Source organism: Lagenorhynchus albirostris, chromosome 9, assembly GCF_949774975.1.
Source record: "Lagenorhynchus albirostris chromosome 9, mLagAlb1.1, whole genome shotgun sequence".
Classification (NCBI taxonomy): Eukaryota; Metazoa; Chordata; class Mammalia; order Artiodactyla; family Delphinidae; genus Lagenorhynchus; species Lagenorhynchus albirostris.
In genome coordinates this window covers 12855800-12871787 of record NC_083103.1, presented here as the reverse complement: position 1 = coordinate 12871787, position 15988 = coordinate 12855800, and the positions used below count along the sequence as shown (strand labels likewise).

The window sequence follows — 15988 nt, the reverse complement described above, 5'->3', positions numbered from 1 at the left end:
GGGGTTCATGATCCAGTGGAGAATACAGATATGTTATGACAGAGTGATACGTGCTTTAATGAGAAACCAGGGATGCACACAGGGGAAAAAGTGCTTGAGGGATAAAGGAGGAATCATATTCTCTAGCTTCTCTTGTGAAAGAAGTGTCTCCGTTTTGCCATGGAGAACTTCTCCAAGGACTGAAGCAGAGAATTTTAATACATGACACTTAAGTGTAGAATGTAGACTCCTTGAGGGAATTGGGATCAACTGATAGTTGTTGTGACGGGACCTAAATATACAACACCAAACCCAACCCTCTCCATCATGACAGTGCCATGTTGGCTAGAGATCACCGGTTTCCACTGATCCAATTAAAAAGAGACTCCAAATTTAAGATGAGTACTTTTAAAGGCTAAAAATGTACCCACCTCGGCTCAGGCCATCAGGTCCCCTCAATATCCGGCATTCTTCAATCTGTCCGAATGAAGAGAACATGACTCGGATGTCATTTTCAGTGCACTTCTTGGATATCATACCAATAAACAGCTTCCTGTCTTCCACTGCTAAGACAGTAAAAAACAAAAGGCTTGAACATTACTACTACAAGAGGTAGTGCAGCACAGAGCTCTGTGCCTTTATACCAGATTTCACCGATTTTAAGATACACATTTTTCCCCCATAATTTAGCACCTACTCTTACAATCAATGGTATCTTAAAATTGTAATTGGAACCATTTAGACGAAATATAGTAGCTTCATGATCTTGTGAAAGTTACTTAACCATTCTGTACCTGTTTCCTCATGTGATTAATAGAGATAACTGAGTTTACCTCAAAGGTAGCTGTAAGTATTAAATGGCAAGTACTCAGCATCTTGCCTAGCACTTAGCAAAGTCTGCTCTCATTAGCAATACTATTGTACCAAAGAAGGACGAGGTTTCATACTTAATTGATATGACAAGAGAAACAGAACACAAATCTCAGTGAATGTAACTGTCCACTTTCATTTTCTGGTTATTCTCTTGAGGACTAAGTTTTCCTTCCTAATTTGTTCAGTTCCCCATTTCACTCCAGTTCAAAAGAAATTACGTTGATCAAAGGCATTCCAGTTCACTCTAAAATGTTCATGTAATATTTCCCTGTCAACTCTATCTGACTTATTTGCCATACTTATTTTAAAGAAAAGGACAGACAAGTTAGATGACAGATTATTTACAGCACTGATTCACTACCTTGCACCATAAACAAAAGTTAACTCAAAATGCATTAATTATGAGTAAGTAATGGATTAACTGAATGCAAGACCTGACACCATAAGGCTTGGTAAGCTCCTTCGCATGGGTCTTGGCGATGATTTTTTTGGATTTGACACCAAAAGCAAAGGCCACAAAAGCAAAAAATAAACAAGTAGGGCTATATCAAACTAAAAACCTTCTGTACAGCAAAAAAAACCCAAAAAATCGTCAACAACAAAAAAAGGCAACCTACTGAATAGGAGAAAGTATTTGCAAATCATGTGTCTGATAAGGAGTTAATATCTAAAATGTATAAAGAACTTGCAGAACTCAACAGTGAAAGAAAAACAACTTGATTAAAAAATGGGCAGTGGGGGCTTCCCTGGTGGCGCAGCGGTTGAGAGTCCGCCTGCCGATGCAGGGGACACGGGTTCGTGCCCGGGTCCGGGAAGATCCCATATGCCGCGGAGCGGCTGGGCCCGTGAGCCATGGCCGCTGAGCCTGCGCGTCAGGAGCCTGTGCTCCGCAACGGGAGAGGCCACAGCGCTGAGAGGCCCGCGTACCGCAAAAAAAAAAATAAAAATAAAAAATAATAAACTTATTTATTTATTCATTTATTTTTGGCTGTGTTGGGTCTTCGTTGCTGCGCGTGGGCTTTCTCTAGTTGCGGCAAGCGGGGGCTACTCTTCATTGCGGTGTGCGGGCTTCTCATTGCGGTGGCTTCTCTTGTTGAGGAGCACGGGCTCCAGGTACGTGGGCTTTAGTAGTTGTGGCTCGAGGGCTCTAGAGTACAGGCTCAGCAGTTGTGGCACACGGGCTTAACTGCGCTGTGGCATGTGGGATCTTCCCGGACCAGGGCTCGAACCCGTGTCCCCTGCATTAGCAGGCGGATTCTTAACCACTGCGCCACCAGGGAAGCCCTGTACTGCATGTTTAAAAGTTGCTAAGAAAGTAGACCTTAAAAGTTCTCATCACAAGAAAAAAAATTTTTTGTAACTATTTATGGTGACAGATGTTAACTAGACTTACTGTAGTGTCGTTTTGCAATATATACAAATATTGAACCATTATTTTGTACAACTGAAACTACCATGTCAATTATATCTCAAAAGATTAATTACAGCACAATAAAATCCAAATGCCATGAGAACAGCAAATACACGAGAAGAAACCTCATAAGGGGAGGGCTTTATATACTTGCTTACCATTGTTCTTCTCACTGTCGGCAGGTTTCATCTGTATAGGATGATGCATCTAAAAAGGAAAACACATGAATATTACTATTGAACACACCAAAGGAATTCAGAAACATAAATGAAGACTCTACAGGAAATACCAAAACTGACCTTAAGAGTTGTCTCTGAACTCTCGCCTGCCTCATTATTTCCCCTCCACAAAATATCAAAATAGAATGTGAGTCAACAAGTCAAAATTCTCTTGGTTGAAAGAGAATTACTTTCAGCCTATCTTCTTTGAAACATTCCCTTTATGTCCTCCTTTACATCAATTCCTGTGGCAGTCACCCTTTTCCCCAAATGGTTTTCAGTGTGTGCCTGAAATGTATAAGTATGTTCCATATGTCAAAACCACCACAGTTCCACTTACTAGTAGGAGCTTTCTTACCCCTGGGAGGACCTTCATGTTGTGAAGAGCATTCTGAGCTTCTAATGCAGCTTTTCGGGTGTAAAATGTAACAAAACAGCACCCTGCAATAAACAACACTTCAGGAAATCAAACCAGTCCTTCGAAAGCAGATAATTCCTAGAGCACTCCCTCCTCCAGGTATATATTGAAAATTAAAAGAGAGGGCTGGGTTTGTTAAAATTGGGGTGGGGGTGGGGTGGAGGGAGGGAGATGGAGAAAACCTAGCCGGGCGGGGGGGAAGATTTTCTATCATTTTCTTCATTACTATAGTCTCCTGGTTTTATTGAAATTCTTCTTTAACTGCTCTTATAACTTCTTTGGGAAAGATGACTTTTCTTACAAAGGTCACAGCACCATGCCATTCAACCTGCCCTTCTTGCAGCACCAGGTAGTGTGCTGGGCAAGAAGACTGAGCTACAAACGAGACAGACAGAGGACTTGCACTCCTGCAGCCTGTAGTCTACAAATCTTTCTTTCTCAGAACAAGCCTTACACTGTAGCCAATTTCTACCATATGCCTCAAACATAATTATCATTTATTAAATTATAAAATGACATAAGAGCAAGGACCTCAATATCTTTTTTTGGACTCTTGGTTTTCATCAAATGTAATCACATGTCTAACAGCACATGGCACTTGACTGAGGAGATCTGGAGATTTTGTGCTCTGTATATTTACTGGGGATCGGAGGGGGCAAGTATGTCTTGTCCATAGTCCATAGTCCCATAAGATATGGTATAGATTTCTTTCAAAATCACCCTGCAATTAAGATTTTAAATTACTGCATATTATATTGACAGTCATTTTCAGAAACTATAATACTTTATATTTTTGGTTAACTATGCCACAAAGAGAAAATAATTCTTCAGCTTCTAGGTCCTCTGCTATTAAGCTGGTTTCAAACATAAAATCATGCCTGCATACATCTGCACCGTAGAACAGCTTTCACAGAAAATTACTCTGAAATAGGTCGTTTAGGAAAACAAGTGTATGTCTACGTGGTATGGGGCAAAGCTAACAGCTTATCTACCATCAGGCCTATAAAACTTCCACTCTGCTGGGTATTTCTGGAAGCAGCTTGCCTTTCTTCTCCTGTTCATTTATTTATTTATTTATTTGTGGTACGCGGGCCCCTCACTGTTGTGGCCTCTCCCGTGCGGAGCACTCAGCGGCCATGGCTGCCCGTCCGGACGCGCAGACTCAGCGGCCATGGCTCACGGGCCCAGCCGCTCCGCGGCATGTGGGATCTTCCCAGACTGGGGCACGAACCCGTGTCCCCTGCATCGGCAGGCGGACTCTCAACCACTGCGCCACCAGGGAAGCCCTCCTGTTCATTTTGTAGGCTGTAACAGGTCACCTACAAACAAGTTGCTCCTAGTTGCTAAGCTATCCCAGAAGGCCTCTATAACACTAACAGAAACCCACGGGTACCTGGACAGTCTTTCTCTTTCCACTTACTCTAGCCAAAATACTAAAGAAAACCTATGTGGTTGGTTTACTTCAACTTTATTTTTGTCATTCCACTCTCAAGATCAAATGAGACACTCACATGAGTCTGTCTCTTGAATTTACAGATCTCAAAAAGGACTGCCCAAGATCCAATTTACAAATTATCCTCATGATGTCACCTTAAGTTTTTACTTTTAAGCCATTAAACGTGTTTGGACTTGGAGATATAGCTACAACAAAATGACAGGTTTTTTTCCCTCCCTATATGACCACAAGAGCATTCTGGCAATGAGAGAGCGCATGCACATGATTGAAAATACATATAAAAGTCAGAAGTCCTTTACCTTTGCTCTGAGGAGGGTTTTGGCTCCTATCCCTTAGGACGTTGATTTCGTAGACAGCACCATACTGTTCAAACAGTTCCCTCAAGTCCTTCTCTGACCAGGTCCTTGGAACCTGGCCCACAAACATCTTGATAGCATCAAGATCCGGTTGGTCTGGGTGGTCCAGGGTGCCGTTCATTTTCTTTGAGCTGCGTAAAATAAGATAAAACTTCTATTATGTATTCATGTTGCTTCCTAGAGAATCTTCTTTTCCTTAAAGGTCTCAACTACTTCCTGATAAAGTAGGGGGAAAAAATTCTACTTCCTTTCACTACTTCCATTCAATTTACCAGAGTTCCCTGGTCCTCCCTCACTACGCCACCCCTTCCATTAGATTCCCAAACTAAATTCACCATTCTGATTACGACACCCTGGGCTTTAACTAAGGAATTGAGTGTCAGTCATTCCTTGTCTATCTAGAGAAGTCTCAGAAGAACTTAAGAAGTAAAGTTCCTAAAGCAAATTTTAATCATTTTTAAGCATAGCTAATAAAACTTTTTAAAATGTCCATAAAATCACAAAGAACTACTGCTTATGGATAAGATTCAGGATTCTCAACCTACACGATGATGGGTGAAAAGTTTTCTTTCAGTAGATGTTAGAGCAGAAGCACACGATTTCCAAGGCCTAAGCTAAGAACTGACTAGAATGTTAGCCTTTGGATGTTGCTGTCTCATGCATAATCCTGATGCTCTTGAGTGAGCCCCCAAGTCAAAACAAAGCTTTGCCTCTTAAACTTTCACAAATGACTTATATAAACAAAAACAATGATGTCATCACTCTAGGGTTTTTTGTGTCTAAGTTATCCAATTTACTGCTATTTCTCCAAGATTTTACCAGTTAATTCCCTTATCAACTGTAATCATTATAATGTCCACAAATTCCTCCAATCCCATATCAAACCTGTAACACTCCTACTTAAATACCTTCATTCCTACCCCTGCCACTGCCAAGAACCATGGGGAACTCCTGCACTGTAAATGTTTCCACTCAAAATGAATCAAAGTCCTTCTCCTACCATCTTTCATGATCTTATTCTTAGCATGTATCCAAACCAATAACAACTTAAATTTCAAATAGCATGTTTAACTTTTGTTAGTGTTTGCTAAATCCAGACATCATATCATCATGTTCCAATGTGCCATGTTCTAATATTCAATCCCAAATAAAATGCCACTTTTCTTTAAAGGAAAAACAACAGTTTTTTCACCACTGCTATCCTTTGAATAGTATTTGAAGATCCTTGAGAATGCTGAATCCAGTAGTTCAACCTCTGTTAAATTCCTAAATCTCTTGTAACTGAATACAGGGCTATTCTCATGTCACCTGTGCTGAATCTAGCACTAACTAAACATCAAAAGCTTTAAGACAAATGTCATACAGATCAACCCTTGCTGCTACGTCTGTGAAGGTTCCTCATACTCTTTCAGGTTAACTCGTCAATTTCATCAGGACTCAAATAGTACTAAATTTCCAACTTCACTGTAGTATTTAACACATTTTGGCATAATCCGGCTCTGTCTACCTCTCCCAAGACTGAGAGCTCCTTGAAGGCAGAAACTGTTTTATTTCCTATTCATTCTTATAGCCACACCTGGTATGGTGCCTGATTCAAAGTAATTACTCAGATGTGGGATGGGAAGAAGTTCTCAACAATTCCCCCATTTAAGCAACTAACAATTCCCCCATTTAAGCAACTAACCTTGATAAAAATGAATGCTGTGCACAAAGAGGGCTCACAAATTAAAGAGCAGATATTATCGCCTATGATTGTTTGACTGTCACAAGATGAACCTACTCTTTTTTCCTTTTTAAGTATTTTGGAATACATTGTTTTATTGGTTTTCCTTTATTAATTTAAAACCATGTATGGTAAGTTGTTGCACAAATATAATATGGCTGCTTCTAGAAGCTTAATCCCAACATTCTAACAGAAATCATTCTACCATGAATTTTTTTAAAAAAGTCTTATGACTAGTGAAAAAATGGGAGTCACTCCCTACAACCCATTCCCAACAACTTTAATTACCAGTTTTAGTATTTTATTAAAATGTCACTAAGTTTAATCACATTTCTATTCTAGGGAGGGTTAACATAGAACCCAAATAAATGGTGCTTAGAATGTTTTGACTATAAAGGAAGCAGACAGTTATTTCTGAAAAGAGGCAGGAGTTTATTAGTTTGTATTACACTGGAGGCAACTGCGCTCAATTTGTCCCTTCCTTCTGTATTCGTGTGCTGTTTCTAAACTAAATATATCACTGTTTAGTGCAAAAGCATAAACACAGTCAATATATGTGAATTGTGATTTACCCAAAAGTTCAGTGGAGACTCAGCATTCCAGACAAGTGCCTTTCCTTTCTCTCTTTACTCTCCAAATCCCTCTCCATTTCTTCATGTCCACCTACTCCATGAATCACCCTTTCCTGCCGTGTATACCAATTCAAAAGCCAGAAGAATCCCCCAAGGACCAGGGGCAATCTTCAAACTTAACCATTAGAAACTTTTATAGCAATCACACTGCATAATTTTAAATATGTTCAATCGAATATTAAAAAGATACGCAAAATGCAAGCTTACACCTCATTATTTTTTCTATGAAATTATCATATTGTATTTAACAAGTTGGGTGGCGGGAGAGACAGGACATGGTCATTCACCAGTTTAAGACGCACTTCTAGAGCACAGCAAATGATCAGGCCAGGCTCAAGGTGCAGTGGACATCATGCAACTGGAGTTATGCACTGACTTATTTCTTCCTCCAATTAATACTGAGCTCTTGGGCTTCCCTGGTGGCGCAGTGGTTGAGAGTCCGCCTGCTGATGCAGGGGACACGGGTTCGTGCCCCGGTCCGGGAAGATCCCACATGCCGCAGAGCGGCTGGGCCCGTGAGCCATGGCCGCTGAGCCTGTGCATCTGGAGCCCGTGCTCTGCAACGGGAGAGGCCACAGCAGTGAGAGGCCCACGTACCGCAAAAAATAAATAAATAAATACTGAGCTCTTATTTATACAGGCCAAGCACTGTGTTAGATGTGGTATATATCAGTGAATAAGGAAAACATGGGGTATTTCTTTGGAGCACATGAAGACACAGTTAGTGCCAATATCAGTGAGAGATAAAAAAGAGAAAAGCAACCACATGTGTACCTATGTATATGTAATAAGCAGTCACAAACTTTCTCATAAACTGTTATTGTGTCTGAAGAGATGAGCAACAATGCTCTTCCATTCTGAACCTCCCACACATACTTCCAGTATGCATGTTGTCCTTAAAAGTAACCACTGCATAAAAGAGTCACCTGGGGACAAGACTCCCAGTGTGATATGCCAAGGATCCCACAACATCCGGGTATGGCATTCAGTCTACGTATCACTGGACACATTCTCAAATTTGTGCCTTACCTCCCCATTGATGGAGAGCTCCTCAGAGTCAGTGATCATAAATTACATACATTTATTATGTTCACTCAAGAACCAATGAATTCAGCAGCCCCTGGAGAAGTACCTATACTGTCCCTGTCATTCCTAAGGGACAAGTCTGTGGAAATTCTTATCTTCTGTGGAAGTACTGCCAGTACTTCAGTGAATTATTAACCTGGGAGTAGGATGGAAGAGAGGAAAAGCATGGCCTGCAGCAGTGAGGGAAGAAGGGAGATGAGAAGGCAGCAAGTATTTTAGGGGAGAGGCATGACACCAACCCACTCCTTTTTATGTTTCTGACCCAGCAACTGGCGAATCATTAAGAATGAGAGAGCAGGACCAGAGGCTGCCTTGTCTACCTGATTCTCGATGGAACATGCCATAGGAAAATGAAACAACCAATTTGGAAGAGACAGGGGAGAGAAAACAAAGAACTTTATTTTCAAAGCACACTTCCATTCAAAACTCTTAAACCCTCTCTTCTCTTTCTCCTTTCAAAACTTCCCAGCACCAGGCCCAGCTCAGAGGGCAGAGTTAATGTTCTATCCCACTTCTTTCCCATTCCTTGGCCCCAGATGACTAGACCAGGAGGTGGATCTTAACCCAACAAGCTGATTCACTGGCTTGCTGGAAACCTAAGACTGTGGCCTATGCTTAAAACAGAAAGATAGGCCTGGCTAATCAAGATCCTCTATAGCTGCACTGAGCAAGACAATAGCCACTAGCCACAGGTGACTATTTAAATTTAATTTTAAAAATCCAGTTTCTCGATTGCACTAGCCACATATGACCAGTGTCTACTGCATAGGACAGCAGAGACACAAGTGTTTTTTTTTTTTTTTTTTTCCTAGCCACATTGCTTATGGGGATCTTAGTTCCCTGACCAGGGACTGAACCCGGGCCCTCGGCAGTGAAAGCCCAGAGTCCTAACCACCGGACCAGCAGGGAATTCCCAGAAGAATATTTTTAACATCACAGAAAGTTCTATTGCACAGGACTGCTCTACAGAGTCTAGAATGGGTTAACAGAAACAGGCAGTCAGTGGTGAAGTTGGAAGAGGAAAAGCTGCAACTCGGGACAGCACGAGTTAAGCTGACAAGATGAAAGGGCAGTGGCAAGAGATAATAGGAGTCATGCTACAATATAGATGAAGCTTGAAAACATTATGCTAAGTGAAAGAAACCAATCACAAAAGGCTACATATTGTGTGATTCTATTTATGTGAAATGAATAGGCAAATCTATAGACACAGAAAGTAGGTTAGTGCTTGCCTAGGAATGGGGATTAGGGGTAGGGAGAAAGGGAGGGAATGATTACTCATGGGTACAGGGTTTCTTTTGTGGGATGAAAATGCTCTGGGGCGGGGGGTGTCAAGACAGCCTGGAAGGGCGATGGCAAAGCCAAGCCGTGCTGCAACCAAAATTATCTGGTAGATGAAGAACAGAAGCAGCAGCACATGCAGACAGAGCAGAACGTGTGCCCTGGGTCAAAAAGATGGAGTTTCCGGGTCTTTCAGCTGTAGAGTTCCTGATTATATTATAGTCCAGTCTACTTGTGTCCTTACAAGAAAACCCTTTCATATATGCTAGCTTGAGTGGTATCTGTTCCTTGCAGACGGGTTGGCAAATACTACCTTCACATCTGGTTAAAAATCATTTCCAAAACCTTTAATAACTCAGTTTTTTCCCTCTCCCCTTCTCATTACTTGTTGACCTCCATTTGCTCATTATACAGACAGAAAAATTTCAAATACTTACCTACCCCTCCACCTCCCCAGCAGGCATAAATACTTGTTGCATCCCAATCTCCAGCCACCACCCACCCCTACCAGGTCCTCTGGCTCACAATGTGCTGTGGAAAAACTAGCACAGAAGAACACCAGAATGAAAAGGACCCAGAAACACTGGCCTAAGTTACTTACCAGATGTTCTCTAGGGGAACAAGACTAGATGCATCTATGCTGGAAGGAAGGAAGGAATTTTAATTTGAATAAAGGGAGATCTTCCTGTTAGTTGAGGTGTTAGGTACTAGAAAAAGCTATCAATATTTTTAAGTCACCATTCAACAACAGAACAGTAACAATCTACTTGTGAAGGTTTTCAGCCTTCTTGCCTGAGGAAGAGAGATAATGTCTGAAGATCTTACCTCAGTAATCATCTCTAATTATTAAGAAAAAAGCCTCACAGGGTTTATCATTCATTCAACTGTACTTCCCAAGCTCCTGCTGTGTATCAGATACTACACACTATAGGGGCTATAAAAGCAGACTGAGCAATACCGGCCCCGTAGACAATGGCATTGAACAAGTGGAAGGACACAACTACAATATGCTACAAATGCTTTAACAGATTTATAAAAGTTCTGTGAAAAAAGTGGCTAATATGGTTTAACTTATTTGGGGCAGGGGGTGTGTGTGCATAGGGATTTAAGCTGAATGGAGTAAGCAGCTGGAAAAAGTGCTATGTAGCATGGAGGTATGAAAGTCTAAGGGGTGATGAGGAAATGGTAAGGACTCAGAAGGGACAGAAGAGTGAGATAACATTAGAAAGGTAGGAAAAGGACTTGAGAAAGTTGGGGGGGCGTATAAAAACATTTTTTAAAACTCAGAAAGAGAAATTTGATGAGAATAAAGAGGTTGGAGAGACCCAGGAAATGGCTTTCCATGTTATACTGATAGGCCTGAACTTTATTCCAAGATTTTTAAACAAGGGGTGATTAGATTTGTCTTTTAAAAGACATCTGGCAATAATCTAGAGGATGAATAAAGTGGGGAAATATGCAGATCAGGAGGCTCTTGCACAAACCAGACCCTAAGATTAGGAACCATTCCCGCAATGTTGAGAAATTTGGGCGGCAGGACTCACTACAACTTGGAGATAATCGATAAAGGAGATGAGGAAAAGAAATTACTGATCACTCTTGGATTCTAGTACAGACAGTTTGGGGAACTGTTTTTACATGGGGAGACCTCCAGATGGAGGTATCCAAAAGGCAGTATTTAGAACAAAGTCATAGAACTCAAGGGACATCTGGGGGATAGATAAAGATCTGAGAATCAGAGAAGCACATCAGTGCCCCCTTAAGCAATGGGAAAGCTAAGAGGAAAAGGTCTGAGATACAATCCCTACAGAACACCTATGACCTAGTGTGCAAACAAAGTAAAAGGAACCAGTGGAAGCTGAAGAGTATTATTTATTACAAATAATAAGTATCTGTAATATCTATTATTATAAATAAGAAAGGGAACTAGGGATCAGGTCCTCCCAGCCCTTCCACAGCTCCTCCAGCAATTTTTCTCTGTTGTAAAGAAATTTTGGAATAGATACATTGCTAGATCATATTCCCAGGCAATATCACTTCAGAGAGAAAACTAATAATTATCAAGCCTACTGCTAAAGTACTGAGTGAAAAGAAGGGCTGAGAGTCCAAGAAAGAGGTGGCAAGCATACACCATTCTGTAGAACTTTCTTCTTCCCAACTCTGTGGGGTTTGGGTGTGTGGTGCCCATGGGAGTGGGCCAGAGGACTTGCAATAATGAGAAGCACTGATGGTTAACTGCTTAGTGACACCTGAGGCAGCCAGGTCTAGGGGGCAAAAATAAAGCAGCTATCATTAAACTTGCATTTTAGGCCCAAGGTTGATACCAACTGTCCTCAGTCAAGTCAGGTATAGCTTCTCTCAACTGGGTTTCTCATCTGTAAAACAGGGGCAATAGTTTATGCCCAATTAACCTCACAAAGCTTTTGTGAAGCTGGATGACTAAAACAAATGTAAAAGCTCTTGGGAAAAAATAATACAACAGTGTACTCCCTGATTACTTGTACTCAGAAAGAGCATTGTATTCAGTCCATTAGTTCTCTAACTTAAGTGTACACAAAAACCACATGGGACATTGTTAAAATAGATTCTTGGGCCCATTCTAGCATGAGAATATCTGCACATGGATCCAGAACCTGCATTTTTATACTCCAGGTGACTTTCACACAGTGGTCCATGATCCAGATTTCATGGGATACTGAATTAGGTCGACCTTGTAAAAGATGAGAAACAGGCTGAGGAAAAATGCTGTATCTAAGGACTGAACACTAGGCAGTTGCAACGCATAGAGAGAAAGTGTTACAGTGAAAGATAATTTGAGCCACAAAGTCCTATTTCTAGGGACCATATATCTGGTACATGGGAATACTTTTATTAAGTCTTTATGATGGGATTCATTGTGATTTCACCTATAATCTACTGCTAAAGTTTTATTTTAGCAGTAAAGAGAACTCTCATAAAAAGACACAACTAAATTACCATTATTTTGGAGACTATAGAGAAGGCATAGGATCCATCCCAAATCAGCAAGCCACCTAACTTTGAGCCCCCCCCCGCCCCAAAACTATTCCACAAAGAACTGTTGAGAATCTGCTATTACAACACCTGTTACACCTAATCCCAGGGCAGACTGATTTGCACATGGAGGCCTAATCTCAAAAGACTTGCACTACTGTTATCTAAGGAGTAGTCTACCATTTAATATTCTTGGCTTTGAATAACCTAAGGCTCTTTTACTTAGGTTCCAAGGTACTATGAAGCCTGGTTAAAGAAACTGAAATCAAGAGTTAGAAGTGTGTTCTTTTCTACAAAGCTCAGAATTCAGGCCCCCTATAGGTATAACTCAGAGCCATGTTGGCGTTTTAGCTGCATACAATGGCAGTGTCACTTCTTGAACAGTAGTACTGCAAACTGATTAGGTTTCTCATTTCCACATTCAAAATTTATTAAGGCAAATTCCCAATCAAGATTAATCCAGTCTGCCCCCCTTTGGGGGGGCACATCTGATGTCCCCAGAATCATGTACTGTGTTGCATTTTCAATTAGATTGAGGGGTGCAGAAATCAAGGTTCAGGACTAATTTACATGTCAATACAGCGTTCTGTATATACTACTAAATACACCCTAGCTACCAGTCCTCTGTGATAGGAGTCTAAGAATTTGATCATTAAAAATAAACGAACATACAAATAAATAGCTTTCCAAAAGATTATCTGAAGTTGTATACCCAACCCAAAGTAATAAAACTATGGTTTAAAAAAATACCTTGGAATCTATCAGGTGGGAAAACTACAGCTTAAAAGGACTGGAGCCAGCACACTTGAGCTGATGTTGCTGGTCATATATCAAATGCATCCTTATGTACAAAACTTTTATAGCTAGAGGAAATCAGCAGTAATGAGAGAGAATCAGACTACAATAGAAAAATAACAATAGTGTGGACTTTGGCTTCCTCACCCAATTTTTTCTTCCCTCTTTTAAGGAAAGGGACCAGTTTTATCAAATAACAAAGAAAACAGCCCAGTTCCTCTACTTATGATAAAAATGAGACAACAAAAATACTTACACGGGACTGGAATTCAAAGAGCAATGATCCACCATCATTTCTGGAAGGAAATCCAACTTAAACGCAGCCATCACCTCACTCTCCCCTTCAGAAGCCAATGTTATTAACTTGCTGCACTTGTCTGATCCACAAATACACACAGCTTTAGCTTCCTGGGCCCCACAAAAAACACAAAGTGGAAACAGGAGCTCAGGGAAACCAGCAATAAGTGCCACAGAAACAGGCAGGACTGGGGAAGGGGAAGGGAGTATTGGATTAAAAGGGGGATGTGACCATGTGAAGGGAGGCTCAGCCCAGCACACAATGAAAGTGCTGATGCGCCAGGCTTGTTTTGTGTGATTTTCCCTGGCGAAGCAGTACTAAGTGCACTGTCAGATAAATAGTGTCAGATCCATGAAGATAGCAGTGGCTAACAGAGCAGAAGAAACACAAGCTTGTTTCACATCTTCCAAACTCCTCCCTGAGAATCAGTTTTTGAGGACCCCCAAAGCCTGAAACTACCTGAAGCAAAAGAAAAGGGGAAAAAAAAAAGTTCACTTCATGTGGTCTGAAAATGTTATTTTAGAAAGAACTGGGTTGTTAGCCTTGGTTTGAACTTATTTTCCACGTGCCAAAGACAGCAACGAACGCACTATTTGGGTTCCAAACTAACCTCAGAAGACTCATTTAATGGTTCAGACCATCCATCAGAAGCAGGCCAGAGGCAAGCTGGCTGAAGAACTGGCCACCAGAAACATACTGCTCTTATACTACTACCTGCACTGGACCAGCCTTGCTTTCTTGATGGTCTTGAGAGCAAAGTATGCTACCTAATGGTTCCTCATCACAGTGAAAACTTTAAAAATTGCTGTTTCACTGACATTCATTTAGGTAGCACAGGGCAAAACTTCTTTACTAATTCTGAATCTTAATTTGCCAGAAAATTTAAAAAGTGAAAAATAAAAATGGAATAGTATATTCTGCCTCTTGATAAAGTACTAAGGAACACTTTTTTCAGTAGTTTGACCTTTCTAGAGAAACAAAAAACAAAAGAAAACTAAACAAAAGCCACCACAGTGATAATAATGAAAAAGAACTGGGGCCTACCAGGGACAAATACTCAAACACTTAAAGGAAGGAAACAGGAATGTAGACTAAGTCTCTTCAGTGGCTGCCCTCTTTTAAACTGTTCCTAAAACCATGATTAATGAATGTGCACATAAAAATTCTATTATGGGTGAGCAGCAGAGATGGATATATTTAGCAGTCAAGGCAGATGTGGTACTCCCATTCTCAATTTAGCTCCACATCCCTCCAAACAACAAATGGTGGCATTTCAATATTTAGGCAGTGACTCTAAAACTGTATCTCTGAAGGCTCCCAAATTTCACAGGCCTTCTTTCCATTTTTATCATTAGGGTTGCCTTACCTCAAAGACTTCACTCAAGCTCAGTTCACAATACAGGGAACTTTGAAAAAAAGAAGTTATGTTCAGCCTGTAAAGAGGTAAACAGATGAACTCCTAAACATACAGAATGACGTTAAAAAATAATGAAAGGCAGTAATGTCATGGCACAGGCCTAAATGTTCTAGTCTGTGTAACGATGGCTGACACCTGTCTGCATCTGACTGAGGAAGGTAGAAACTGTATCTTCTGTCCAATATCCAGACATAACCACGCAAAATTTAGAACTAAAATAGCAGATAGCTGCTTTTCTGCTTTTTTCAGAGACCCTGCCCATTTGATCTACCACTTTAGAGACAGAAGTGACAGGAGCTCTCTTCCACCCTATTAAAAGAGGAAGCAAAAACAGGCAGCAAGTGAGAGGAGACTGCAACTGACACACAGTACACACAGTTCACCAAGCCCTGATTGCCAGACAAAAAGATGTTAACCCAAGCTGGGGCTGGTTGAGTTACTGGTTAGGCTAGTCCTTGTTTCTAAGTACACTGGAGTCGATCAGAAGCCTCTTCCTATAGAAAACTACCTAGACTAAGGTGCAACTTTGTGAGGCCAGTTAACAACCAAATTAGATTTTTTAGTTCAAGGATTCCTTTAAAAAGGAATCAAGTTTTCAGGAAGGCCACTGGTTGTTATGCTTTTATTATTCACTAGAAATACATGACTACTAATTACATCTCTATTTTAATCAAAATCACATCTATAACAAAAGAGCACTGCTCAGTGTAGGAAAGATGTGCACTCCTTACAGTAATCTTTACCAAGCCAAAGGTTGTAATGTTTTAAAATTCATTTTACGATTTATAAGGCTGCACTGTTTTTAAAACCTACAAGATGGAAATGTTATTACATGAGGGAGGGTGATTCTCTTTAGGCAGGTCACAAGAATTATTTCAGTATAATTAAATTCAACATGCTTGTGTGAAAAGAAAGAACAGAAATTAATCACAAGTCACTCAATTTTAGAAAAGGGTTACAAAGTTAAGTGATGATAAAAAAACAATTATGGAAATACAAAAATGCAGCTGTTAGGCGGAAATTAAAAAGTTAT

General features: G+C 40.6%; 1 protein-coding gene across 8 annotated transcripts in view; it reads right to left on the bottom strand.

The window, feature by feature from the left end:
- The window catches only part of CELF1 (CUGBP Elav-like family member 1), a 71876-nt gene that overhangs the window by 16438 nt on the left and 39450 nt on the right, over window positions 1–15988 (bottom strand). For 4 of the 8 annotated variants that reach the window (XM_060159160.1, XM_060159161.1, XM_060159162.1 and 1 more), the window contains exons 3-8: window positions 14905–14971; window positions 13497–13648; window positions 4655–4842; window positions 2840–2922; window positions 2422–2470; window positions 411–545 (exon numbers count right to left, since the gene is read on the bottom strand). In XM_060159160.1, coding sequence (XP_060015143.1) covers window positions 411–545; window positions 2422–2470; window positions 2840–2922; window positions 4655–4842; window positions 13497–13567 — 526 coding nt within the window. In that variant the 5' untranslated portion in view covers window positions 13568–13648; window positions 14905–14971. Of the gene's footprint in view, window positions 1–410; window positions 546–2421; window positions 2471–2562; window positions 2748–2821; window positions 2923–4654; window positions 4843–13496; window positions 13649–14904; window positions 14972–15988 lie in introns of those variants that run through there. The other 4 variants (XM_060159165.1, XM_060159164.1, XM_060159159.1 and 1 more) reach the window with 3 other exon arrangements.